Source organism: Daldinia childiae, assembly GCF_008694065.1.
Source record: "Daldinia childiae strain JS-1345 chromosome Unknown Scaffold3, whole genome shotgun sequence".
Lineage (NCBI taxonomy): Eukaryota > Fungi > Ascomycota > Sordariomycetes > Xylariales > Hypoxylaceae > Daldinia > Daldinia childiae.
The window spans coordinates 564,109-591,150 of NW_022984644.1; the positions used below are offsets into that span (position 1 = coordinate 564,109).

The 27,042-nt window shown below is 46.0% G+C and overlaps 8 protein-coding genes across 8 annotated transcripts; 5 read left to right on the top strand and 3 right to left on the bottom strand.

The window, feature by feature from the left end:
* Positions 1-3,383: 3,383 nt before the first annotated feature.
* GL218_02900 (uncharacterized protein) lies at positions 3,384-4,172 on the top strand (the record flags this gene model as incomplete). The annotated part of the gene is made up of 1 exon (XM_033579440.1): positions 3,384-4,172. One exon carries the CDS (start codon positions 3,384-3,386, stop codon positions 4,170-4,172), a length of 789 nt encoding a protein of 262 aa, XP_033437017.1.
* Positions 4,173-5,180: 1,008 nt separating this feature from the next.
* GL218_02901 (uncharacterized protein) lies at positions 5,181-5,930 on the bottom strand (the record flags this gene model as incomplete). Its single annotated transcript, XM_033579441.1, has 1 exon — positions 5,181-5,930. One exon carries the CDS (start codon positions 5,928-5,930, stop codon positions 5,181-5,183), a length of 750 nt encoding a protein of 249 aa, XP_033436750.1.
* Positions 5,931-6,641: 711 nt separating this feature from the next.
* On the bottom strand, positions 6,642-8,412 carry GL218_02902 (uncharacterized protein; the record flags this gene model as incomplete). The annotated part of the gene is made up of 2 exons (XM_033579442.1): positions 6,642-6,978; positions 7,034-8,412. 2 exons carry the CDS (start codon positions 8,410-8,412, stop codon positions 6,642-6,644), a joined length of 1,716 nt encoding a protein of 571 aa, XP_033436749.1.
* A 708-nt stretch (positions 8,413-9,120) lies between these two features.
* Positions 9,121-10,076, top strand: GL218_02903 (putative cenp-o kinetochore centromere component protein; the record flags this gene model as incomplete). Its single annotated transcript, XM_033579443.1, has 2 exons — positions 9,121-9,202; positions 9,265-10,076. 2 exons carry the CDS (start codon positions 9,121-9,123, stop codon positions 10,074-10,076), a joined length of 894 nt encoding a protein of 297 aa, XP_033436748.1.
* Positions 10,077-11,351: 1,275 nt separating this feature from the next.
* GL218_02904 (Sodium transport ATPase 2) lies at positions 11,352-14,837 on the top strand (the record flags this gene model as incomplete). The annotated part of the gene is made up of 4 exons (XM_033579444.1): positions 11,352-11,615; positions 11,676-11,941; positions 11,997-13,677; positions 13,755-14,837. 4 exons carry the CDS (start codon positions 11,352-11,354, stop codon positions 14,835-14,837), a joined length of 3,294 nt encoding a protein of 1,097 aa, XP_033436747.1.
* Positions 14,838-15,475: 638 nt separating this feature from the next.
* On the bottom strand, positions 15,476-17,605 carry GL218_02905 (uncharacterized protein; the record flags this gene model as incomplete). The annotated part of the gene is made up of 7 exons (XM_033579445.1): positions 15,476-15,604; positions 15,688-15,768; positions 15,881-16,402; positions 16,448-16,941; positions 17,006-17,177; positions 17,234-17,289; positions 17,362-17,605. 7 exons carry the CDS (start codon positions 17,603-17,605, stop codon positions 15,476-15,478), a joined length of 1,698 nt encoding a protein of 565 aa, XP_033436746.1.
* Positions 17,606-20,799: 3,194 nt separating this feature from the next.
* Positions 20,800-24,261, top strand: GL218_02906 (Protein EFR3; the record flags this gene model as incomplete). The annotated part of the gene is made up of 2 exons (XM_033579446.1): positions 20,800-21,014; positions 21,120-24,261. The coding sequence occupies 2 exons, from the start codon at positions 20,800-20,802 to the stop codon at positions 24,259-24,261; spliced, it is 3,357 nt and encodes a 1,118-aa protein (XP_033436745.1).
* Positions 24,262-24,934: 673 nt separating this feature from the next.
* On the top strand, positions 24,935-26,080 carry GL218_02907 (Protein atp12, mitochondrial; the record flags this gene model as incomplete). Its single annotated transcript, XM_033579447.1, has 1 exon — positions 24,935-26,080. One exon carries the CDS (start codon positions 24,935-24,937, stop codon positions 26,078-26,080), a length of 1,146 nt encoding a protein of 381 aa, XP_033436744.1.
* Between the last annotated feature and the right edge of the window lie 962 nt (positions 26,081-27,042).

The window sequence follows — 27,042 nt, forward strand, 5'->3', positions numbered from 1 at the left end:
TAGGTAAGTAGGTAGACACTGATGCTCCCGGTCCCGGTCCCGACCACTCCGTGCCCACTGTCAGAGATGTGCATGTACGTATTTCACCCGGCAAGAAATGAAAAGGGGGGAAGGGGGAGGGGCCTTGGCATATAGTTACCTCGAGATGTATGTCGAATGTCGAAGGTACATCTACGTATTCCTTCTTTTATACATCTCTCTCCCTTTACTAGCTGAAATACCTCCTTGAGCATATAATTCCAGGTTTGGAGCAGAATGTATTGGGATTAGGAACTATTCCTCAGGTTCATCGGATACCTAGGTAGGTAAAGACTTGCGCTTAGACTATAAGTACCTACCTAAACAAGTTAAGTCAAGTCAAGTTAAGTTAGGCATAGGAGTTCTTAAGGAGGTAAGGGATGATAAGTGGTGCTGGGCATTCCATGCATAGCTTGATTTTGGTCTTTGTTCTTAGAGATTAAAACTTGAGTGTTGTTTCTCTGCTTTTCTTTGTCTACTTCGTACTTGGTGTAAAGCCGATGGTAAGCTGGATTCGTATAGAGGGGGTGAGGGAAGCTTATTCTTGGCTTGGCTTGGCTTGTTTGTCTGCCGAGTTTGTGGGATGGTGTAGTTGTGTAGTCGAGGTGTAGTTTGCTGTCTGTTTAAGCTGTTTGCATGTGATGTCGAGGGTAGCTAGGGTGAGTGCCTTTCAGTACTTGTAGCTTTGCTATTTTTATTTGTGTTAGGTTTGTTAGTTTCTATCTATTATTGGAATCTTAGAGTTGTGATTATTCGAAGCCAGAACTATTACTGGTAACGTATCTACCTAATTAACTAAGGGGAAATGCTAATACGATTCTTAATACGAGGTATCATCACGTCCATCAAGGGGCATTTTCAAGAGTGGAATTCCTTTATTCTTGCATGTTCTGCTATAATCGGGATCTTGCCGAGTGGTAAAGATGTTTGATATGCCTAGGCCTAGGTCTAGTCAGCACAGATATCGAAATGTTGCTTATTACCTTGAGCATATTCCCAAAGTATGGCATCTAGGCTAACTAGGCTATCATCATAAAACTTATGTCCTAGAGGTATTACCTTAGCTTATACACTTGGGCGTAGATAAGCTTGAAGAAAGCATGATAACTTGTTCTTAGTTAAGCATAACAATGCCGCCACAATATCAACCAAGGCTAATATTGGGGCAGAAGTGGAAGAGTCAGGGGTATCTCTAAGATCACAGTGAATATGTTGGTAGCTAAACCTCCAAATGTTCATCTTCTTCCTGAAGATAGTTGTCTTCATACATATTTACCATGTTTGGCAGCTATTAGCTTTATAGTGGCAGAGCGCACCAGGGGAAGTTATGCTAGATAGGTACTAATATTCTATATGTACCTAATAAAGGAAGCAGAAGCCTAAGTAGACGACGAAGTCCCGTCTCTAGGCTGAAGGGGTATTTAAAGACTTGGTGTTGAGTACTGTTGGCCGGGATAAGACATCTGTAATATCAAGATGTTACTTACTAGTGGGAAAGGGGATGTTTTGTGTATTCCGGCATGCTTTCATTTTGAAGCGTGGCACGATCAGATGGCACCTAGAAGGAAGGCCTGTATTCGTCACCATAGCCATATATTTCATTACTAGGATGCTCATATGCTGAGGATGTGGCAAGTCTATGTAGAGAAACATAATGGGTACAGCTAGCATGATTCACGCGCGCTAGCATATGCCAGTAACACGCATAGACAATCACAATCACTTTTACCAATAACGAGCTTTGCAGAGAAAAATTACTGTCCCCTGTATTTCTGCCTTTTCCAGGCGATACCTGCGTAAGTACAGAGAGGCCTGTGGGTAATGACCAAGACCAAGCCAGAACGATGATGCCGTATGACTCCCTAACGAAAGATGCAAATCCGTATGCATCCGTAACCTCCGTTTCATCCATTCACTTCCGGTCATAATAGAGCAGAGTGTGCTTGCCTGCCATACGTAAAAGAGGTGGACGCTCAGAGCTAGACTCTGTCGAATGTCTGCTCGTCCATCGCCTTCCGAATCCTCCCGAGTACGGCACCGGCTGCCCTCAAGAGGGTAGGCGCTACGTCGCGCTTAGGTACCAGGGTTGGGGTTCATCTGCTAAGTTGTTAGTAAAAAATCCAGATAAATCCGAGTTAAAAAAAAAAAGATGCGCACCTTTCGCTTGCCACCAGTCAGGGTGACGTTGACGAAACGGCGGGTGTATGTGAGTCTCTTCTTGGCGCGGCCCTTAGGGGTCTTGGACTTCTCTTGCTTCTCGACCTATTTTAATGTTGTTAGTTTCCTGTACTATTTTATCTTTGATGATCGTGTTTAAAGCGAGTGCATATTCGATGAAAGAAGCGCGCGTATTGATGTGGTAGACGATGTAGTCCCTCTTCGGAAGGTTCGGTTGAGGTGATGTTTTCGACAAAGCAAGTGGCAAATTGTAGATTATTTTGCTGAGTCGCTAGATATTCGAATAATCGTTCACGGTTGGCGACATAAATTACTTAAATTGTACGCGCGCTCCTTAATTGGGAGGATGGAATTTTCGGAATATTTGATGAACTAACCTTAGGGGTCTGAGACTTGACCTTACCTGTAAGAATATTGTCAGTATAATTTCCATCTTACATCTTAACATGCATCATAACATGCATTAGAATTTCAATCGGAATAACATACCGGCACGGGCGAGGGATCCGTGAACTTTTCCCATCTTGAAAGATTGTGTTGTAGACTGTTTAGAAGTCGATGAAGTTGGTAAGAGTAGAAGAAATGGGTCGATGTGGGCGGGTTTTGCTGATGAATTCGCAAGTCTTGGCACTCAGAATGATGTTGTGAGGGTTTGGAGTGGAAAGAGTCACACCGAAGAGAGTCTGGCTTCGTCAAAATTTCCACAAAGGGTTAAGTAAACCCTGGTCATGTGACTATGACTTAGCTGCATCTCCGAAAGCCCCGCGTCAAAATTTATTGCATAAACCGGATAAGGTAAGATTCTGCGGGTATTTATCGGTACGTAGAGTTTAGCGGGGTTAAGTTCAGGTACTTCAAGGTTTAAGTGACTAATCTCATTAAGGCAAGCTCCATACTACGACCCACATTGAAGTTGACCCACCTGATGCATCATTTCACATGGGATCGTTTGAACTTCAGACCGGTGACCGGCCTCATCTTCTTCCTTTTGTTTGATGAGCTCTAACAGACCGCTAAACGCCATCAAACAGAAGGAATGGAAATGTGATTTCAACTCTAACTTTGATCTATTGTAATCTTAAGAGTTTTCTAAACTTAAAAATCCTCTTTCCTTGTATTCTAACGTCTTACCCGTCCTTGCCGAAGTTTAGCTGCACGGTCCCTACGCACTTACACACTCTTTCGCAATGAGGTTCCTACGTAGCTTGCCCTTCGTCTCTCTAGCTGCGCGTTCCTGCGTAGCAGAATCTACCATAGAGCCGCAATACATACTCAGCAACCCTCCCGCCTCGGAATCAAATTATAGGATTCCGACTTCGTACGAGTCTGCTGTGCTCGGTCGGCGCATCCTAGCTCTTACTCCACTTGGCACTCTCGCCACAGTCTTCCCGGACTCGTCCCGCGGACGTCAGCCAGATGGCCTCGGCGGTGTGCCTCTCGGACTGATGGAGTATGTAGCTGACTGTGAAGAGGAGGGCAACCCTACTATCCTGGCTATTAAGATCGGGTCTACCTTCAGGAATGTGGACAGCGGTTCCAACATCAGCTTAGCCCAGGAATGGACTCCCCCATACCCACCAGACAAGCGTATCAAATCTACCTTCTTCGACTGGCTGTTTGGACGCGATGCAGATACTAAGGATAGAGTGCCGTACAGCGCGGTCAATCTTCCGCGTTACAGCTTGCTAGGCTATATCGAGAAGATTAATTCGTCTGATGCTAAAGCATTATCATCATGCTTCGTAGATACGCATCCAGATAGCAAGTACTGGCTCCCAGGAAATGAGATCCACGAATCCGAGTTCGTGAGGCTTGTCGTTACTCAAGTATACTGGATTGGTGGTTTTGGCGACAGAGCCTATATCGGCTGGATTCCTATCGACGAGTGGAAGAACGTTACCAAGAAGGAGTGGGAAAGTGTGAGACTACCTGGTGAGAAGAAGGGCTGGGACGAATGGAGCACTTCGGATCTATGAGCACTGGCTGTCCATTGATTTGGTAAGCGATCAGTTTGGGATATGAGTTAGGATCTTAATGGTACATGATAGTAGTTACATGTTCATAATGCATACCTGAGTGAAAAGAATAGCAAATAGGAATGATACCACCGAAGAAGAAAATTCTACTAAATGATATTAGGCAATTCTGCGGAGTTTTATTTCTTGTAACTAACTGGAACCTATCTTTTTACAGTGAGTTATTCCCATTACCGACATCAGTTAATTAATGAACATTTATAACTAAAAAGGTATAAAAATATATAAAAAGGTACAGTGATCCCTCATTTATTCATACTGGAAGTACGCGAATACTAGTGCCCATCACTAGCACGAAAGACCAGAAAACTACCACAAAAAGTTTTTGACAAGAGTGGGACTTGAACCCACGCGGATTGCTCCATGAGGATACTGGAATTAAGGTGACCTTAACCTCACGCCATAACCAACTCGGCCATCTTGCCTTGGTGAAGAAGTTCGTATTAGGGTTTAATGAATAAACCGTGGATTGCGAGAATGCTCTCAGAATGCCCTCAATTATTGTGAATTTATTCTACAGGATCACAGCCCTCATGTAGGCTCGCGTCATTAGGTTCAGTTACTACATAGGCTAGGTAACTAAATCAAATTAAAATGTACTGAAAGGAGTACGCTACGCCTACTATTTCCGATTGACTAGCCGTTAAGTTATCCGCTTAGTATCGAACCAGAGTAGGGGTTACAAACGTGGGAGTAAAATGCAAATATTTTGACGGTTATGAACCAGCATGCTTAGCACCGGGTTGAAAAACACAAAATTAGATTTTGCGAAGAACGTTTTGGAATCTTTATTGTACTATGTAACTATGTCTATGTCTATGTGTCTCTAGGACAATAAAGACTCTTTAAGGTAGAACTAGATATCAGAACCCATGGTAATGGGAATATGATACTAGAAATTCCCATGAGGAAGTGCCATTAAACCTCCAGCAAAAGCGATGGCCATGACTAGCGACCGTTGGCTTTTTCTTGGCTGGCGAGGTTTTGGTCGTCCTTTAGGCTCGAACCATCATCGATCTTGTCGCCGTTAGGACTTACCTCGGCTAGCGGGTCTCCTAAGTAACGCGCATACCCGTTCGCCTTAAACAGCCCTTCTATGTAGGAAAAAACCGACTGTAAGCCCTCTGGGTCTTGAATGGGGTCAATCATAGATTTGCGGATATCCGCGATGGTTTGCCTTAAAGCCTCAACATCACCACCCCCTGGCGGCGAGTGTTGGAGGCAGATTAAGATGCTGTCCGCAGCAAGGAACGCAACATCTGCCGCGTACCGAAAGAACTTGATAGCCCATTCCTTACCTAGGCACAACTCGATCTGGTTGAATAAGGCCTCAAGATGGATAATATGCCTCCATTTCCAGACAATAGCCGGGAGACTATGCCACGTCTCGGGGTAATTGAATGCGCCGAGAACATGGAGGTCGCTGACTAACTTCTGGAACATCTCCAAGGTAAATAACTCTGGAGGCGCATCGTAAACCGCTGCGAGGGCATCGCGGACGCCGCCGAGGTTGGCTAACTGACATTCTGTACATTGGATGTCGACATCCCTATATCTCTCTTCAAAGAAGCCTGCAGGACTGAAATAGTAAAGCACAATACTAGGAAGAGGATCATCTGTTATAATTGCTTCGCAGTCTTCACAGACTCTAGGGAGAGTTATACTTAACTCGGACATATTCATGTCGTGATTCTCCATGATAGAATGTTGTTTACGTTCGTAGATGATAGTACCGTTGGAAGATATATTCGAATAAGCTCCAAGTTTGGTATGATCTATCTATATGGATAAGAGAAGAGGGATATGTTATTTGGTATTTATACTTGACTTCCACCAAACAATGTCTTCTTACTTATAAACAACTTTGTCCTCCTGATAAAAGCCTATATTTCAACATCATTGTTCACCGGTGAACAATGCCGAAAGGAACGTACTAGGTTATTGTAGAGTCGGGCTATCTTTGCGTGGAAGTCGAACGAACGATTCAACTGGCTAACTGCTTTATTGTATCTAACTAAGCATTCTATTATTGACATTGATACTTTTTAGATGGTAAGGTAAAGATGCGCTTGCGCCAAACACTAGCCAATCAAAGGCTTCTTTCAATCCGATTTGGGGAATGTTCACCTAAGCAATTCCACTCTATTGTTGAACACCCACCCATTTCATCTGTTACCTGGAACGATCTACGACGAAATTCATCATATGCGTACTGGATACTGATAGCTGAACTAGTCAAAGATTTTATTACTGACCACTAGATAATGGTGAGCCCTGATATTCATCTTGGCTGTAAATACACTTACACCTAATGATAAGCTGAGATCGCAGCCACTAGTGATTGATAATATTTCTATTCCTTATCCATATTATACATATAGATTTTACAAGATACTTCCCAGTACCCCGTTACCGAGATCCAGCTAACCTCCACGCCCTTAATGGTAGATTTTGTAATATCAGAACCCTCTTTCTGATATATAGAGTGAAAGTCAACACCCCTACGATGACGCAGAGGACGTTCACAATATAAAATCCGTCATGTAGGGTCTCGCACGTACCACCGCCGTGTTCGCATCGCTCTCTCTCGGCTTGAACGGCGCAGGAGAACTCTTGCGTTACAAGCGGCCCTCTGAGCGCCGAGCTGTCAAGCTTATGTGTCGAGGGACGGCATGTGGCCTGTGTAAAGGTATCCACTAGACCTAAGACGAAATATCTAGGGAATGTACCACCAAGATTCGAAACCCTGACATTGAATGTTAGCTAATATTAACTGTAATTTTGGGATATAGAGTACTTACGTAGCAAGTAAGGTCATATAAGTTCCGCCGATGACAGGATCGGCAACCCGAGCATGGAATGCAGAAACAGCAACGAACATGATTGTTGAAGTGAACGTCGAGAAGACGTGCTCACCAATAACGAGAAGAAGATACCAAGGTTGGACACCACCAGCTGGAAAAGCACTGACGGTGATCTGAGCAAAGATAGCAGCGATCAGTCGACCCACGAAGCCCCAGCACCAGAGGCGCATAGGTGTATACTCTTGAGACCACTTGCCGGCATAATAACCTAGGCCTATTTCGAAAGGAAAGTCAATGAGGACCGTCAGCGCCAGATTCTCTTTGCCAAATCCCTTTTCTAATAACTTAAGGTTCGTCACGGCATCGTTGGCTTGAAATCCGATCTTCGAAATAAGATGAACGATAATTATGGTCTGGATATTTCGTAGTTTCAAGACATCCCACATTATCTTGTAAACATCCCAGATACCATCCTCATTCCTTGTCTTTTCTTCCTTCTTAAGAAGTGCAAGTCCAATAGTGATTGCAATGTAAGCCCAGCCCCAGAAGGTCAAGTAGCCCCCTAGGCTTAAGAGGCCCTCCTCTGATGGTACGGAGCGGAAATAGCGGTTGGCAAAATCGTTAGAATTAAAGGCCAGGAAGACGGTGTAAGATAGGAACTGGCCGGCTGTTAGACCGACCGTCTGCGCCGTTGAAGCGTAAGAAACATTTCCCGGTGTCAGCAAAGTGAGGGCCCACCCATCAACGGCGATGTCCTGAGTCGCGCACATAAAAACCAGAAAGAACCACCAACCCGTGAAATTCCAAATGCTCGGGCCGCCTGGCTTGCCCGTCGTGGCCATCAAACCCTCGATCATGGACCCGAGGTATAACATGCTGAACCCAGATATCAACTGAATTGGAAGAATCCAGCTTTTTCTCCTTCCGACTTTGGGACTCCATACCGCATCTACTATCGGGCTCCATAACAATTTTAACGAGTACGGATATGACGCTAAGCTGAAGACACCAATTTCTCCAAATGAGAGGTGCTCTTTAAGAAGGAATGGTACCGATCCACTTGCAAGACCCATAGGGACGCCTTGTAAGAAATATAGCAGCACAAGTAACATAAAATTCCTCTGATCTTGCAAGGGAAGTTCCCAGAATCCATGATTGTTCGCCGAGGGCGTTTTCGGAATATTATCGTCGAGGGAGAATGATTCACGGCCTATGAGGTTTGCCGTGACCTGGCCTGACTCTTGCGGCGCAGCGGTTTTCCGCCGCATCTCTATATTGCTCATGTCGCCGTTCGAGTGACCATTTACGCGACCGCTCGTGGAGACTGAAAGCTTATCTCGTTTCTGAGATTTCGACCGTCGAGTTTCGACACCCATTCGTACTTTAGCGCGGGGCAGTGGAAATGTTCGGTTGCTTAAAGCTAGCGGTTGTGTTCTTGTTAAACCTCTAGTAATACAGTAGAACGATAAATGGCTGATAGTAGAAGAATCGTCGTTAGACTTGTACAAGTATGTTAATTATATGGTTCTCGTATATGATTTGTGGGAAGTCTTTGATCTTGTCCGATAAGTCAACAATAAAAAATAAAATAGAAACCGTGGCCTCTTTAGGATCGCGTTGGAACGTGGCGAAGTGGACCCTGAATTAAAAATAAGACGAGTAACGAGTAACGAGTGGTTAGAATGATGGTAGAAGTTGAGAAACTCTCCAAACCCCAGATATGATTATTTCCCCGATTAGTCCATCATGGCTAAATACCTGTATTGCGGCTTCTTGGAGCACAGATGCAGGGAAATATGTGGACGTGTCCAAATGAAGCTGAAGCTTTCAGCTTTGACCCAATGGAGTGGGAAGAAAAAGTAAATCCCTGATCGAAATGACTAATCATGATAGTTTAGAGTGCCCCACCTAGATCTAGATCTCCCCCACTCTCGTGCCTTATCAGCTTATCTTATCGGTATATCCCCATTTACCAGGTAATTAATACGCGTCGTCGCGTCTTTACTGAATGTTAAATCAACAGTAATGTCGGCGATCCATAATATTCATAGTAACATCATCTTCAATTTTATGAATACTTAACCATGACTTCTGAAGAACCACAATCACAAGAACTTTCCGTTGCGGAGAAGTTAGATAATGAGATTGCAACTTTGAGAGCTCAAGGTACCTAACTATTCAGTATTATTATCTTATAATATAATGAAACTAGTGCTAATACCTTCTAGTGGAATCATTAAAACGAGATCTCAAGTTGCAAACTGCTACTCTAATAACATCAGACTCGACGCTTCAGATATTGCAAGCTGATTCAACGAAGAAATCAAGGTCAAAAAGGTCAAATGACAGCTCTAGACTTCAGGAGCTGTTAACGAGAGCTGATGAGCAAAATGCCCATAAACAGCAATGTCTCTACCGAACTTGTGCTTCTATCACGACTTTTAAAGTGCGCGACCCGGATCCTAATGCAGTAGATGGGGGTAATGTTTTGGGTTTACGATTTGAAGTCATGTCCAAGTCTCGGTTCCTTCGACCTTATTATGTTATGCTGAACCGGCCCTACCCGAATTCCCGGTTTCTGCGTATCCACCGGCATACCGTTCCCCAATGTATACCACTTTCTGGATTGACGGCTCGGTATCTCCCTCCACCAGTAGCCAAAGACGAAGACAACGATATGCCAAAGAGGCAAGATTTGTCGAGTTTCGTGCGGGCGCTAAGGCGAGAGCTAGTTCGTTATCACAATCGTACAGCCGTTATCGGGGACCTACGAAGCATGGCAGGTTTGGAGAGTAAGAAAGGAAAGGCTAAAGAATTGGAGGTTCCAATCACCGATATCAGTGCGGCTGATGCACAAGCAAAGCAAATCCGTGTCGAATGGAACGACGGACGCTCGGGACGGTTGGTAATGGATGACGATGGTGACATTGTGAAAATGGTCGTACAGGGCGAGGACGGACAGGATCGAGAAACTATGAGACAATTTCTGGGCGGGAGCCTCCGCGTCGAAGATGTGGTTAAACAACTTGAAAGTGCATGAGCCTGCAGAGCCAAGATTAAAGCGACAAGCCACAAAGCCTTCCTGAATGTGACAGGTCATCTATACCTTGCTAGTCAATATATTACGGGCAGTATACACTTAATCACGAGCTTACAACAACAACATACCTCGGGTACCACAGCAGTTTCAACTAATCTCGGGTTGCCGAACTTGAGATGGATCTCCACAGACAGATTAGCGCATTGGGTAGCATTGGGCAATATGAAGATAACGCCATAAAAGAAACCTCCTAATGTGAGGACGGACCGAACGGACCTCGATGACAGTCGAGTTTACCGTTATATCTAATCAGAGCTGGTAAGACGTTAAGGATATGGTTGTACGTGTCTAACAGGTTAATGCGTACGATCGCCAAGGTTAGAGATGCAGACGTTTATCGGCTCTTGATTCTTAGTCCTCAATCTTCTAATGTTCCAGAAGGTCGACTCTATATCTTTGGGTATACAACGATAGCCTCATTCCAACATACGTTAATACTATACGGAGCGTTCTTATTCGGATTAGGTAACCCTACCACTTATATAAGATATATAGTAGTTGGGTTTCGATAACATGATTGACTTTATTCCTGTACATTCGGTTAAGCCCGATTTCGGGAAGCAATGTAGTGTGATTACAGTGTATACGACAGTAGTAATTTATATATCATTTATACCACTACCAAATACCCGTTCAAGGGTTTCTGGGTTCAGCTATATCGCTATGCAAGATAACAAATAGAAGCACGTGTGTTTAGTAATGCCTGTAATTCGAAAGAGTCCCCAGAGCCTTGTCTCGTTTTTATGTTTGGTCAATTCTAAGTACATCTTGCTCGTGATCGCATACGCTATTAGTTGGGCTTCGCTGCATTTCGATTCTGGTCCTCCCAGACGCAGACATCCTATATTGCATACAGGACTAAGGCTCCAATAGCGGTTTGCTCTCCATCTGCAGTAGTAGAAACCCCTGACAAGTACCAATCATAACCCGAGTTTCACTCTTTTCAGCTATAAAGAGTGCATGCTTATCTTATGATACTGACATTTCTTACATATATTAGATAGATAGATTTGAGAAGTAAGCTGTAAGGCTGTTCTTTGCGTAGAAAGATAGGTATATTACTCTTTGCCATCTCCTTTAAGTTCATCGTTTCCTTTGAAGTTAGTCATCTATCTGGTTATTCGTCTGCTTCTTCTCCGATACTCGGGTATCTAGACACACAAAGTAAACTTAATACTATTTTATCTAAAGTTATTCTTGTGCTTTTTCGTCACTATGGAGGAAGAGAGAAATGGGAATTTCTCCCGAGATCAAGTTTCAGGACAGACCAACAAGTCCCTGTCCCGGCCTGCTCATGCGTTAACTTGTGAGCAACTCATTCTTGAGCTGGGCGCTGATGGCATGAATGGCTTGTCAAGCAATATCGCAGGGCAACGCCTAGATGAACTCGGGAGGAATGAGCTTGGTAATGAGCTTAGTAAATTTGGCGTGTCTGTGTGGGAAATCATAGTTGCGCAAATTGTGAACGCGATGACCATGGTATAATAACCCTTTATGACTTTTCATGTGAAGGGATCACCAGTGCTAAATTTTTTCGAGGTACTCATACTGGCAATGGCTATTAGTTACGGTATCAAGTCATATATTGAAGGCGCCGTCATTACTGTGGTCATACTCCTTAACATTATCGTCGGATTTTTACAGGAGTATTCTGCCGGAAAGACGCTGGATTCTCTTCGTTCTCTTAGCTCACCTACTGCTCATGTCGTACGCGACGGGGATACTAAGGTTATTCCTACTGCTGAAGTTGTCATAGGCGATCTAGTTGAACTGAAAACTGGTGATACTGTTCCGGCTGATATACGGTAGGTTGATCCTAGAGGGAGTCATCTCCGTAACAACTACTGATTTAAACCTTAGGGTCATCGAAGCTTTCAACTTCGAAACAAACGAAGCACTTCTAACAGGGGAGTCATTTCCAGCTCGCAAGGACGAAAATTCTACGTTTGATGATGCTACAGGACCTGGAGACAGACTAAATATTGCCTTTAGCTCTTCGACAGTGACGAAAGGCCGGGCTAAAGGTATAGTTTTTGCTACAGGGACTTACACTGAGGTCGGTGCTATTGCTACGGCGATTGGACACACTGGTTCAAAAATACGACCTATCAAACGGAATCCTGATGGTTCCGCTAGATTTCACCATTACCTTGAGGCCTATACATTAACATGTATAGATGCCATTGGCCGCTTTCTGGGTCTTAACGTAGGAACACCACTCCAACAGAAGCTATCGATGCTCGCAATCCACCTCTTTGGTATCGCTATCTTGTGCGCCGTAATTGTCCTGGCGGTCAACGGATTCGTCTCTCGACAAGAAGTAATCATCTACGCAGTTGCTACTGGTCTATCGATGATCCCCGCTTCATTGGTGGTCGTGCTAACTATTACCATGGCCGCTGGAACGAAGCGTATGATAGAGCGGCATGTCATAGTACGGAATCTTAAGTCCCTAGAAGCTCTAGGCGCCGTAACCGATATATGTTCCGACAAGACTGGAACACTGACTCAGGGCAAGATGGTAGCCAGACGAGCGTGGATCCCTGCCGTCGGCACTTATACTGTTGAGACGTCTTCGGAGCCTTTTAACCCTACAACTAGTATGATACTACTCGATCCACGCCAGCCATGGCAGATCAACGCTGGAGAGGACGAGTTCGAGACCAGCTTAGCTAAAAAACCTTCTCAATTACTAAAAAATAGCAAGCAGGCATTGTTTGACTTTTTATGTGTTGCATCTCTCGCTAATATTGCTACTATCTCTCTAAAGAATGGAGTATGGCACGCGCGAGGCGACCCAACTGAGATCGCAATTCAAGTCTTTGCCTCGCGCTTCGACTGGAATAGGCTCAAGCTCACCCAAGGTGAAAATGCAGAGTGGACACAAATCGCTGAACTTCCTTTCGACTCCGAAATCAAGCGCATGTCCGCCATTTTCAGAAACGACCCGACTGAGCAGCTCTCCGTTTTTACTAAAGGCGCTGTTGAGCGAGTCATATCTATCTGTACGAAATATTGTGAACACGATGACCAAGAAGCAATCAAGATAGATGAGAGATTCCGTGCCAATGTCATGAAGAATACGGAAGCTCTTGCTAGTACTGGCCTACGGGTTCTAGCGCTTGCGAGCAAGACATTCCAAGGTCCCTTGGAAAAGGGGGGCGAGGTAAATCGGACAGACGTAGAATCAAACCTGATATTTCGCGGGTTGATCGGCCTATACGATCCACCAAGACCGGAATCTGCTTCCGCAGTTCTTAGTTGTCACAGAGCAGGTATATCAGTACACATGCTAACTGGAGACCACCCCGAAACGGCAAAAGCCATTGCTCTAGAAGTCGGCATACTTCCCAGCCGTATGGAGCGAGTCAGAGCAGACGTCGCAGAATCAATGGCAATGACTGCCAGCCAATTCGACTCGTTGACAGACGACCAAGTCGACAAGCTTCCTGTTCTTCCCCTGGTCATTTCCCGATGCGCTCCCAACACCAAAGTCCGGATGATCGAGGCGCTCCACAGACGCAAGAGATTCTGCGCTATGGTAAGTTAGGAGACACATACCTCCCTTTCCTACTACCAACTTAATAACGTCTCTCTTTCTCGACTAACACCCAACAGACCGGCGACGGCGTAAACGACTCACCCTCTCTCCGCCGCGCCGACGTCGGCATCGCAATGGGCCTATCCGGCAGCGACGTAGCCAAGGAAGCGTCCGACGTAGTACTATCAGACGACAACTTCGCCAGCATAGTCGCCGCGATAGAAGAGGGCCGTCGCATCTTCGACAACATCCAGAAATTCGTGCTGCACGTGCTGGCCGAGAATATCGCCCAGGCCGGCACTCTACTCGTGGGGTTAGCCTTCAAAGACGAGCATGGACTGTCCGTGTTCCCGCTCGCGCCCGTCGAGATCGTCTGGATCATCATGGCGACTTCGGGCATGCCGGATATGGGGCTGGGCTTCGAGTGCGCGGTCAAGGATATTATGAACAGGCCTCCGCAGAGCTTGAAGACAGGGATCTTTGATACCGAATTTTTGGTTGATATGGTCGTTTACGGGTTGTGGATCACGGCTCTTTGCCTGTCGAGTTTTGTCCTTGTTGTGTACCGGTTTGGCGGCGGGAATCTGGGCAGAGGCTGCAACGAGGCGTATAACAACAGTTGCGATACCGTCTTCCGCGCACGCGCGACTACGTTTGCCTGTCTTACCTGGTTTGCGTTATTCTTGGCTTGGGAAATGATAGATCGTCGAAGGTCTTTCTTCTCAACGCAACGACCCCAGTCCGGCAACTCCAGCAAGTCCTGCACTATAGCGAGGTGGGCTCGTGATATCAGTCAGAACAAATTCCTCTTCTGGGCTATTGTCATCGGCTTCGTGACACTATTCCCAACTCTATACGTGCCGGGCCTCAACACCATCGTATTCAAGCACGTTGGTATCTCGTGGGAGTGGCTCGTGGTGTTCGTTAGCTCAGTCTTATTCTTCGGTGGCGTCGAGGGCTGGAAGTGGGGGAAAAGAGTATACTTCCGGCGCGTAGCTTTTGCCAACAAGAAGGGGATGGGGATGACCTGGAAGGATATGGACGTCGAGCAGCGCGCTTTCGCGGAGTATCTCGATTTCTCATCGGGTGGTAATGAGGTTTACAATAACGAAGAGTGGATGAATAGCGCAGCGAATTCGACAACTCAGTTAATACCTTAGCGTCTTAAAAGGGGTTGTGGTAGCTGTGAAGATTGGTTGAAAAGTGATTTGCCTGGGAGGGGAGGGTATAACAAAACGAATGGAATTGGTCTGGGCTTGCTAAGATAAAGCGGCAAGCAGTGGGAATCCTCACATGATATAGGATAAGGGGTCGGGGTTGAAGGTAACGAGGTTTTGTAGGATTGAAGGGGATGTTGAGGGGTTAGTGAGCATAATAATGGGTGGACAACTCCGCGGGACGACACCCCGAGTGTACTACCAGTCATAATCGATATCCACCAAGTCCAATATGTTAATATTCATAGATGTTCTCAGATACATCCCACGGGAGAAGTCTAATGTTCGTAATTAAGTGTACCGTGTTCGTCGTCGTAATATATCATCTCTTGCTCTACCTAGCACTTTAACGATCTTAAATGATACAATGTATTCTGTATACGGCTGTTTTACAATAGAACAATGTGATGTTAATAAGACGCAACGCAATACCATACGATTTTCTTCATGTTAGGATTAACCCATCGGATTAAATACAATATATAGAGGATATTTTATCTATTCCCCTCTTTAATCATAGATCAAATGATCAAATCGTTGATATATTCTAACTAGTATCACCACCAGTTTCCATCTTCTAACTAAATTGACGGCGCCTTCGATACTGAACCCCGTTCTATATCCGAGTCCTTCCCGCTGCCCGAGCTACCACTCACGGCCGGTGTGCTGATACCCTCTACACTAGGAAGGTTTTGATGAAGCATATGGTGCTAGTAGTTATCGTATCGTTAGATTTCGTGGACCAATATCATTTTCGAATGAGGAGGAAAAGCGGCAGTTTAGCCAAACTTACCTCAATATTGATCTTGGGTCCTTTAAACCACTTGTGAGCATCCACGAAGAACCATATGAGAATGAACAACATCGGTGCACCCTGATACAAAAGTCAGCATCGATTCCAATCATCTTCTCCGTCTATCTCTTTAAATCCCAGCCAGTAGATTTGGCATCATTCTAAGTGAGCCTAAAGGAGGAAAGTAACTCACATAAACAAGCGCAGTCCAATTCATCTCTTCCAAGGTCAAATTCTCACCGCGCACACTGGGAAAACACAGGATGGGCAGCATAACCAGGATAAAACAGCAGGCTGCGATACCCGAGGGTAGACTCAAGGGGCCGAGATGCCAGGGCCCACGACGGAAGCGGTTTCCGACGACTGCGATCTTGAGGAAAATAGGTGTCGTGAAGGCGACGTATGCGGCGATGGCACCGATGCTAAAAATGGCATCGATGGCCGCCCCTCCGAAAATCAGTAGTACCAATAAGATCCCAATCGACGTATTAAACCAAACCGCATTCACTGGAGTTAATGTGTATTGGTTAACTTGCTTTAGTGGTCGACTCACTACGCCGAAGCAGTCATCGCGTGCGTACGCGAAGCATACCCGCGATGCAGCTACCATACATCCCTGCCCCATCATGTAGGCGCATACAATAGTCATGGAAAGGACGGCCAATGCCACGTTTTGCGGTAGGATTTGGATTAGGTACGCTGCAAACGGTTGTTCCTAGATAGTTTAGTATAAGCGACGTATTCGCGTATGAGCCCTTACCAGATCGCTATCCAAGACTGCTCCCACATCCTTAATTGTATACGCGATAATGGTGTTCAATACGAAGCCAAGAACCGATCCCGACCCGGCTGTCATGACGATAGACCTTGGCGTAGCGATGGCCGCATTTGAGCATTCTTCCGAGAGGTGAAAGCTAGCATCATAGCCGGACATTGTCCATATAATCGACAAGAACGACATCAGGACGGCAACACCATCGGGCCAGTCCGTACTATTTTGGATTCCCCACGCAAACTCGTTCGGCTGAAATTTGGGATCGCCCGTCACCGCGGTTGGAATGATTATGATGGTAATCAGAAGGCAGAGGAGGTTGATGGTCGTACCAACGGAGTTAAAATTCGCAATCCACAGCGTCGGCATGCTGCTGATACAGGCGTGTGTCAGCATGATTAATACGGTCAGGAGAAATGTGTGGTAGCTCTCTGGCTTATATTCGGGGTTCACTATCGACGCCGCGGCCAGAATCATAGCAGCTTGAAAATAGGTAAGGAGTCAATTTCTGGAGCCCAGAAGCGAGCGGAAAAGATCGCGACTTACCACACCCATAGTCAACACTCGGTGCTCCTGTGACTTGAACGAACCAGTTGCTCCAGCCAGTTATCCAAGCAGCGAAAGGACCATACTTAGGGCCAGCTAGCACTGCTGCCGCATAGTAGAGTCCGCCAGAAGTTGGCATACTGCTCGCCAACTCTGCCATCGAAGCAGCAACCTATGGGGAGAAGTCAACTCTACTCACGCTATAAAATTAACCAAGGAAGCGCTTACGCATAGAATGAAGAAGACCGACAATAACCAACCCCAAGTATTCGCTGCCGGTCCGGCTACATGACATCATCAGCTCTTCATTGTCTCCACCAATGTCTTTGAATGTTATATCCCAGGGAGCAGCTCACCATAGCCAAGTCCATACCACATGGTAGTCGCAATACTTGGTAGTAGTCCCATCACGGCGAAGCTGACAGCAAAAGTCGTCCAGGCTGAGAATTCGCGCTTAAATTCCTGCTTATAACCGAGCGCCGCGAGCGCAGCCTCATCTGCCGACATCTCTGCGATATGATCTGGCACATCTCCCTGGGCGAATACGGTTGTGACAGCCGGGGGTTGTGATGCCCGACGGTGCTCTTCGCTTGCTACCATTTTGAATTTGAGGAGGCGGTTAGTGGTCACCACCTGGTTCTTATATATAAGGTGTTCGCCGCGCAGTTCTCATGGGCTAGCAATTCCTTAGTTGAGATAGACAGGATTGTTGCAATTGTTAAGATAGCGATTTGAGTATGTTCATGAGTATGTTCGCTCAACGAGCCCGGAATGATAGTTGAGAATTCATAAAGAGAACCATGGCAAGCCACTTTCAACAGAGCTGAAAGGGAAATGTGTAACGTCGCGCAAAGTTGACGCAGCCATGTTTATGTACTGTAATGATGATCATGATAGATAACCTGTTAGTCAAGGTTTTTTATCTGCTTTATCTTTACATACTACGGGCTGGATGGATGGCTGGCTGGGTATTGGAGTACCTACCCCGGCCTGCCTATCTACTGCCCGCGTATCATTCGTGGGGTACGGAAGCTTGTGTCGAGCTGGATCTTCGGAGCTGATATGCATATCGCATCGCCCATCGCCTATTCGCCAACAGCAATGAGAGACCGAGTACAAGTCCAGCCATAATCAACGTAGTACCGAGGCATCGCTCTCCTGCCGATAAGGGATTTGTACGTCAGAAGGATCTGCTCCAGGGGTCAGGGGTTGTCTTAATATTGATAGGTAATCCCAGAACAAAATTCATACTAGGTACGCCTAGCAGTGCTAAGATAAGTGAAATACAATCGGTACAATGATGTTATAATTAAGGTTGAATTAAGGCACATTCGGTGATCCAAGGAAACCTTACGACGAATTCATAAATGAGATACCTTGTAGGCCGAGTGATTGATCAAATCTAGAGCTTTAACCTAGGTAGCTAGAGAAAGTAAGTGCTCATCCATCCACCTTATCTACCCGTAATGTATACAATCCACTCTAGTTATCAAACTGACCTGAAAAGAGTGATTCGTATTTATGATTTTGCCATTGTAAGGGCGGAGACCTCTAATCAAATGGGAGGCTCTCACAGGACGGTGAGCTGTGAGATGAGTGCGTAAACATACATAAGCTGAATTTTTGGAGACAGGTTTTCTAGTTTTAATTCGGTGTCTAGTCGAGGTTTGATTTTTGACGGACTTTTGGACTTTTGGACTTTTAAATCGAGTTGAACGGTGGGATAATTTTGACTATTATTCACTGGAAGTTCCCCTTCATTCCAAAATTCATCTTGTATGTTGCTCTTTTTTGTTTCGTTTGTGGTTGTATTTGATCCGGCACCTTGGCCTTCGTACGTGGTGGGTCGAGCATTGGCGAGTCTTACAAGGGGATTTTCTGGATTGTCGTGTTCCTAACCCGGGGGTACATATACTGTTGCTCCCCCATATTCTTCGTTTAGCCAATACGTCTCATCGACTTCTCGAGGCTCGAATTCGGCCATTGATAAATAATCGTCAAAAGAGCCTGCTACTTGGTTTCCGACGTGGTCTTGGTCTTCCATGCTCATGGCGAAGAATGATTTACTTCAATGAAATAAATTACGAGTGGCTTGTAGGTATATACCTGTGAAGCAATGTGTTCAGACTATGAAGAGGCTTAACTAAAAGAGCTATTCTTTAAGCTGTCTAAGGTACGGATTATAAGGAATTACATATAGGTACCTAGGTATTTATGTAAAATTGCAAACTTCTACCTTTCATTAGAAGCTGGATAATTTGCTAGCAGCTGCAACTTACCGGTGTAACTATACCTTATAGTCAGGCACAGCATCATACCTGTGTTTGCTGTAGGCAGTTGCTATGATTGGCTAACAAAGTTGGGGGTAACATAGATGCGGTAGGTGAAAGCTCTATTTGAATTCCCGAATAGCGATGGTCACTGCATAATGAGATGAGGTAAGACGTTACTTCTGTATGTACCTTAGGTACTCTTGTCTGATAATACGTGAATCTTAAGGAAAGAAGCACGTGGCATGCGACACAACTCTAGCATGTACATGTTATCTGAAGATACCTCCAGGCTATTAGTAGTTATATCGGTTAACTAGTAACTTTGAAAGTTGAATACCTTCTACAGACTCGGAGATCCGAGCTTGATTATATAGTTCTTCCGAGCTTAACTCATCCTGCCTTTTGTTAAGGTGTTCATGACTTGACTTCGTGTTTGTGTGCGTGTGCGTATGCGTACATACATATGTAATGTAGGGCTGCACGTAGGACTGGTCGGCTGAAAGGGGAGATTGGTGGGGGATATTGAGCTGTCTGTCCCATTACCGATTCTTGTGACTAGGTTAGGCTAGGTACTTTGACACTTATACATTACCTATTATAATTAAGCTCATGACCCCATCATCGCAAGCTCTTTAACCATATCAATTATCTGGTGTATACTATGTAAGTAACTGGTATAATAATGGCCATCCCTTACAGTTTAATTTTCCTTTAATGCGAGCTTTCGTAGATTAAACATAAAAGAGCCTTAGCTTAAGATGTAAGATGGGCAATTGCTAATACGATTTAAGTTTAGACCCTTAAACGCCTAAGACCCAAGGCCCAAGGTGGCATGAAGATCAGATAGGTACATCCATGTACAGATACCTTATGACGCAGCTTACATGTTAGGCTGCTCCCCTATTGGGCATTTAGTGCCTTGAATGACGGAGTAATAAGAGAGACACTCCATACATGTACATACAAAAGGTATGCATTCGACCTCCTGAATAGTCTAATGTAACAACATTTATCTCATGAATTCCTCTTATTATTATCATCATTATTTTTTATAGTTATAAATATTCAATTCTTTCATTTTCGATAGGGTCACAGGGGTAAAGTTATTAATTGTCATTAGTGGAGTTGTATTGCCATTTAGGTACCATACATGTACCTGGTTATTTAAGATAACGTTCCTGATAGGCACCCAGCAGATCCGCCTGAACGGTACAACGATACATGCCTAAATCATTACCGCAATTTTCTTTTCTTGGCCGGGAACGACACGACGCAACCTTTTTATACAATACACCTCATCTCGTCAACTCAACCGTCTACGCTACGGCCAACTTAAGCCAACTCGGCTCCAACACCCACACTACATAATACATTATATCATACATCCAAAGCTTCAAATCGATTACTCATGCAAAGCTAATTTCTTCTTCGTTGTCACACCATATATTTGGTGTTCCGACCTTAATCCCCCTTTCCCGTGCTGACTAGGTATCTAAGGCTGCTTGCGCACCGCCGGGCGCTATGAATGCCATACAGCAGAGATGTCGTCCGAAGCATCAAGTTTTGGTTCTAAAGTGCTATCCTAGTACTACTAAGGGGGCTGTCGATGTTAAACCCAACTCGAGCGAACTAAGCTATCTTTTGTTCTATGCCACGTCGCGACGAACCAAGATTCAGAAGGTTGGCCAATTTCTCGAGAAAAAGACAGCTAGCGATGTGTGGAGGGTGCGCATTGGGTAAGTTCACCGCCCCTACTAAAGTACAACACGGAAAGCTTCCATTTCCCATGATTTGGATGTAGCTATATTTAATGAATTACGTATAATTGACCATTTATTTAGAAATGTCCAGGTCACCCTGCAGATACTAGCTGCTCTGATCGAGAAAGCCCCCAAAGATCTCCCCCTATTCGCACAAAATGTATTGAGGATTTTAGACCTCGTTCTTCGATCCGATGATATTACTATGGTCGAGGCGTCGTTGCCCACATTTCGAACTTTCTGCGAACACCATGATGTCTCGTCGCTTATTGCCGATCAAGCCTACCTCCTCCAGTACGAGCAAGTCGTACGTGCTTATGCCGCATTCGCGTCAACTCGGAAGGCTCCTGGTAAAGGCACACCCAGCAAACCCGTTGCCCTGAGATGGAGGAATGCAGGCTTGGAAGCAATCAAGAGCGTTTCTGAATCCGAGGCGTTATCCTCCGTTGCTGGACGTCAGCTCGATGTAATAGTGCCTATGATTCTCGAGAATCTATGGACCGACGATGAAGAGTTCCTTAGTATACTATCGCAGCGTGTCGAGGTAGAAGAGAAGGACGATTCCAATGCCCTGTTACGACGGAGAACTAGTATTTCCACTATTAAGACGGCAGATACTGGGGGTGATGCGAACCCCATAGCTATTTCGGGCACGTCTGTTGATATCGACAAGCTCGCCGAAGAAGATATTGGTGTTGTAGCTATGCAGTGCCTGAAGCAAATATTTGTCATACCCAACAGAGCACAGATAAATGGGGCGACGATGGCGTTGCTACGATTCATCAGAGAGCGTGTTCAGCAGAAGGAGTCGGTGATAGTGCAATCCGAAGACGGTAGTGGGCGTTACCATGGCTGGGCAATCAAGATCTTTGAGCTCGCAACAAGATGGGCCCCGGTACAGGACCGTTATGTTATTATGATTACTACTACAGATACACTCCTACGAACCCCACCGACCGAGGACAATATGGCGGATCAAATCGTGCTTACCGCTATTGTCGGATCCCTATTGAGCTCTGACATCAACTTGATTGGCCTAAGTGTTATGGATGTGCTCTCGGGGTTGATACAGCATATGAAGAGAGTCTTGAAACACTCGGGGAGTTCAAGGGGCAGCGCCGGTTCTTCGGGAGATGACAAGCCACCTTCGGTTATCGATCTCTCCCTACACATATCAGTACCATACAGAGAACTATTGACTCGGATTCAGCAGTCGATTGGTAATCTAGCTACTCACGTGTACTACGCAGACCAAATTTCCGACATGATTTCCACTATCCTCTTGAGACTCAAACCTCATCCGAGCACAGCAGCGAACGCGTCACCGGCTCCGGAAAAGACGGAAGCTCTGCCTGGGGTTTCTGCCGGAAATATTTCGGACGATCAATCTCATCTCGACAGCTACTTTGCGTTGGACCTGGCTAAGACGACTGCTCTTCGAGCTGTCAAATCTATCCTCCTTGTTGCCAATCCGAAGACGAAGGTTAGCGGAAACGTCAGTCTGACAAGAAACAAGGTTCCTATACAAGTATGGGAGGGTACGCACTGGCTTCTGCGCGATCCGGATGGGCAGGTCCGAAAGGCATATGTCGATGCTCTTGGCACCTGGCTCGACCGAGAAACGACGAGTTCCGATTTAGAAGCACGGGACGACTTGGGCCGGAAACCACGAGCAACCAATCGAGAAATGCCATCAGGCAGTGTTGCTCGTCGAGCTGTTTCGAGTGCCTCGAATCGGGATAAACCTGCTAGAGCTGCCCGGTGCCGCTTCTTACAGCTTCTTCATCTTGCCATTTATGACAGTGCTCTACAATTCGTAGAGTATCAGGCGGATATTACCCTTCTCCACGTCTTGTTAACTAAACTAGTTAATAAACTTGGTGTCAATGCTGCCAGATACGGTCTTCCAATGGTATTTCGGCTCCAGGAAGATATTTTAGAGGCAGAAACACCTGCAGCGAAATTTCACCTTGGATGCCTCTGCCATGGTTATTTCTGGGCCTTGAGTGAGCATTTCAATTTCGAAGCATCACCAGTCGGCCGCGCGATCCACAATGAAATCGTTCGGAGGAGAAGCAAACATTTTTGGGTTGAAGGTGTCCACGTTCCGACACCATCACTGGATATTTTGGAAACGCCCGGTTCGCCTAAATCGCAATCAAAGGTACCTACACGCGAGGTAGAGTCGGAAGCATTGTTGCCCTTTGACGACCGCATTGGGATGGTAGATTGCATTTGCGTGAACTATAAGGAGAGAGCTATCTCCCCTCCCACAAGTCCCTCTACATCACCTGGCCGCGTATTCTCGCACCCAATCCTAAGCTCTACCCTTAACAACGTTCCGCTGGGTAACGATGACCGTGAGCTACCCAATAAATTTAGAGAGGAAATGTTGGCGGAATGGAATCGAGAGGCCGTTGTCATTGCACTCCAAGCGGAGAGTAAGTCGGCTTCTATAAGCGGGTCCAAAGCCGGGACAACTGCTACCAGGGGGAATCATCTTACTGTTAACGGACCCTCATCTAACGGCTATGCCGCTAGCAGACCAGAATCTGCTTATGCTCGCCAGAACAACCTGCGGCCTACTTCACATGCTAGTCATATCGCTGCTTTGCGGAACTCTAGTGGACAGAGCCACGGCTCTGGGAAGACTGCTTCTAGTCGAGGCTTCGTCGCTTCTGTTGATCAGCTCAAATCGGTGTTAAGCGGAGATCCAGTTCGACCAGCCACGTTCCAGACATTACAAGAAGACGGCGACAGCAGTGATAGCATGGCGAGCTACGAGTTCACACCGTCGGAACTTTCGTTTAATCCAAACCAGGCAGATGGTGTCGATACCAATGACGCAGCCCTTACACGTTTGCGATCAAAGTCCCGGGAGCGAAAGGCGTCTGGAGACTCGGGAGGTCCTCTGACTTCTCATCCTATGGAAGGCGAAGCCGAGGATGAAAGCGTACCGCCAGTGCCGCCGCTACCGGCATCATTGGTGGGAAAGTCGCCTCCACCTGAGATCAACCTTGAGCGTATGGCCAAGGTCTCAAGCCAAGACCATGCCGTCAAGACTCCTCAAAGGAATGTTAGGAGCCGAGGGGGAGATAGCATCCTTTCAAGTAATTTTTCAAACGCCGGGGCAGCCAGCATGGACTTACAAGCGATGCTCAAGGGCATCGACAGCAAGTCGAAGCAAAACACGCTCGGAAATTTAACGAAGCCCCCTTACTAACAGTCTACACTGTACTAGTGCTCATATGTACTTTCTTAACTACCTATATTTAGATTTAGTGGAAACAAAAAGACGGAAGTTGACTCGTAATGATACCCTCGGGGTAGAGGGTAGTTTGTCCGGATGAGGTGTTGTATACTATTAACGCCGGGGAATATTACACAGAAGGGTCGACAGCATAAAAAGAGGAGGAAAAGGGCAATAATGAAAAAGACTACTGCGCGGGGCAACTCTATCTAAGGTAAAACACATGCTTGTATATATTATACGTCCGTTTGTACTTGCGTCGGTCTTTCGTTTTTAGCGTGGTTGATGGTTTTGGTTTCTTGAGGGGGGTTTTGTTAGCCATCTGTTATAGGTGTCTAAGGGGGTTATTGTTGTTGTTGTTGTTAGCGATAGAAAGAGCATATCAATTTAAAAGCAAAAAACTTAGACCAAAAGTTGACGATACATTTGTCTATCTTACGTGTTAATACACTATTTAATTCTATAGGTTAATTACAGTACAGTTTAGAGCGTGATATTCCAATTCTGATTGGTCAACTTAATATTCAAGATATTAAGCTGTTGCATAATCGATAACAGACTCTCCAATGCTCAAATTTATATGGCAAATTCCACCCCTCGATGTTAGCCGCAACTTCAAATTCATCAACGTAAAAACCCATTCAAGATGAAGCCGCCTACCCGAATAGCGCTGCAATCAGCAATACGCCAATACATCCAATCTACACACTCTACTCCAACAAATCTTCCCTTAATAACGCACCAACGTCATATCCACATCACTTCCAGCGCACCCGCCACAGTCTCGCCAATTCACGGCACCGGACCACCCCCCGAGCCTCCCATCCCCGCTGCCGACAGCGCCAGTTCCCGGCTCGAGCGCCGCCGGAAACATGCCGAACTCCTCGAGAAAGCACGAGAGATCCGACAATCCGAATCCGCGCCAAGCGCATCCGCCAAGAAGACTGGAGAAACTGCACGGCGCAAGAGATTCTGGAAAGATGTACATGTGCACGAAGTCGACGGGGCTTGGGAGGTCCATCTAGATAAACGACCGCTACGCAGACCAAATACCAAGGACATCGTTAGACTGCCCCTAAGCAAACCCCTTCTCGCGAGCGCCCTAGCTATAGAGTGGGACATGTTAGTTTCCGTGCAGCAGACGACGCGGCAACACCTTATTCCGCTAACGAGCCTCGTGTGTCGCGCGCTGGATATTGTGGACGACGATGCGGCGCGAACGGGGAGCGAGAGTCTCCGCGAGGGGATTGCCAAAATGCTGTTAAGGTATCTCGATACGGACTCCTTGCTGTGCTGGGCGCCGCCGCCTCGACCTCACGATTCGCTAGGCGAGGGCGCGGACACCCTACGCGACGTACAGAAGCGCGCGGCGGAGGAAGTCGTCGGATACTTGACCAGCCGCGTGTGGCCGGGCATCACGATCGAGCCGGTGCTCGACGGCGAGAGCATCATGCCGCGCAGCCACCCGGATATCACGCGGCAGGTCGTGCAGGGGTGGATGGCGGGGCTCAGCGCGTGGGAGCTCGCGGGGCTGGAGCGCGCTGCGTTGGCTGGAAAGGGGTTGCTAGGCGCGGCGAGGTTACTAGTCGAGTGGAGCGAGGGGCCGGTCGGCACGGGCTCCGGGGAGAAGAAATTTGGCGTTGAGGAGGCGGCTAGGCTGGCGAGTATAGAGGTTGATTGGCAGACGGGGCGTTGGGGCGAGGTGGAGGATACGCATGATGTGGAGAAGGAGGATCTTAGGCGGCAGTTGGGGAGTACGGTGTTGCTCGTGACGGGGACGGGGAGGAAGTAGGTAGTCTAGTAGAAGGTGAGAAGATTAGATATATAATATTATAAATGTACCTATATTACTGCTCATTGATGCTCTTCGTCTAACAACTCCTGAAGGCATTCGCCAGTTTGAGTAATTCAAATCTACATATACCTAGATGGATACCTCGAGGTTCCATGAAATATAAGACTAGTAGTTCATCGCCTAGAGTAGAAATTCCAAATAAATAATTATTAATAGCGAATATAGAGTGTCTCTTATATAAAGTGTTTAATAAATTGGTGATTATACCTTCTAAGCTGGGTCTGGGTGACAACTACACTAAAGCTCACATATCAAAGCTCAATTTACTCCCCCCCTTACCCTCCAATGTCTAATACGCATTAGATATATCTAAATTTCTTGGTTTAACAGCTGCTTTACACTCTTAGTATTCCGCGGTACTTCTAAGCATAGAGTAGCACCTAGGATTGTCAGCTGACTGTAGTAGCGTAAGTATAAGGTACCCATATACGAGATACCACGGGCTCGGAGTTATTCTATACACACTATCTCGGTCGCCGGAGAAGTGTTCCTGTTAGCGTCCATATTTTTTCTCTAATATCATTGGAGGTCTCGATTATATCATCATGAACTATTGCATGACTAGGAGATACGTTTCTACGTTATGTACTTCCTGTTCCGCCGTGGGGGAAATACGCCCTACCATCTCCTAAATCGCCAAGATGATAATTATACTGGTCGTACAAGGGGTAGAGATATTGTTTGTTCTTGACGACAGAATTAGTCGCTTAGGTAGTTCAGGGGGTTGATCCTTACGGTCCGGTGTATGTTATTCGACGCTTCGCTCGCGAATCGTAAGTCCGTGACGGTAGAATTAAATCCTACTGAAGTCTATATTAATATTTACCTACTATCTAACAAGTCGTTCCAATATCTAGAATACCTATATATTAACTATGTCTTCCTACTATTTAAACTTG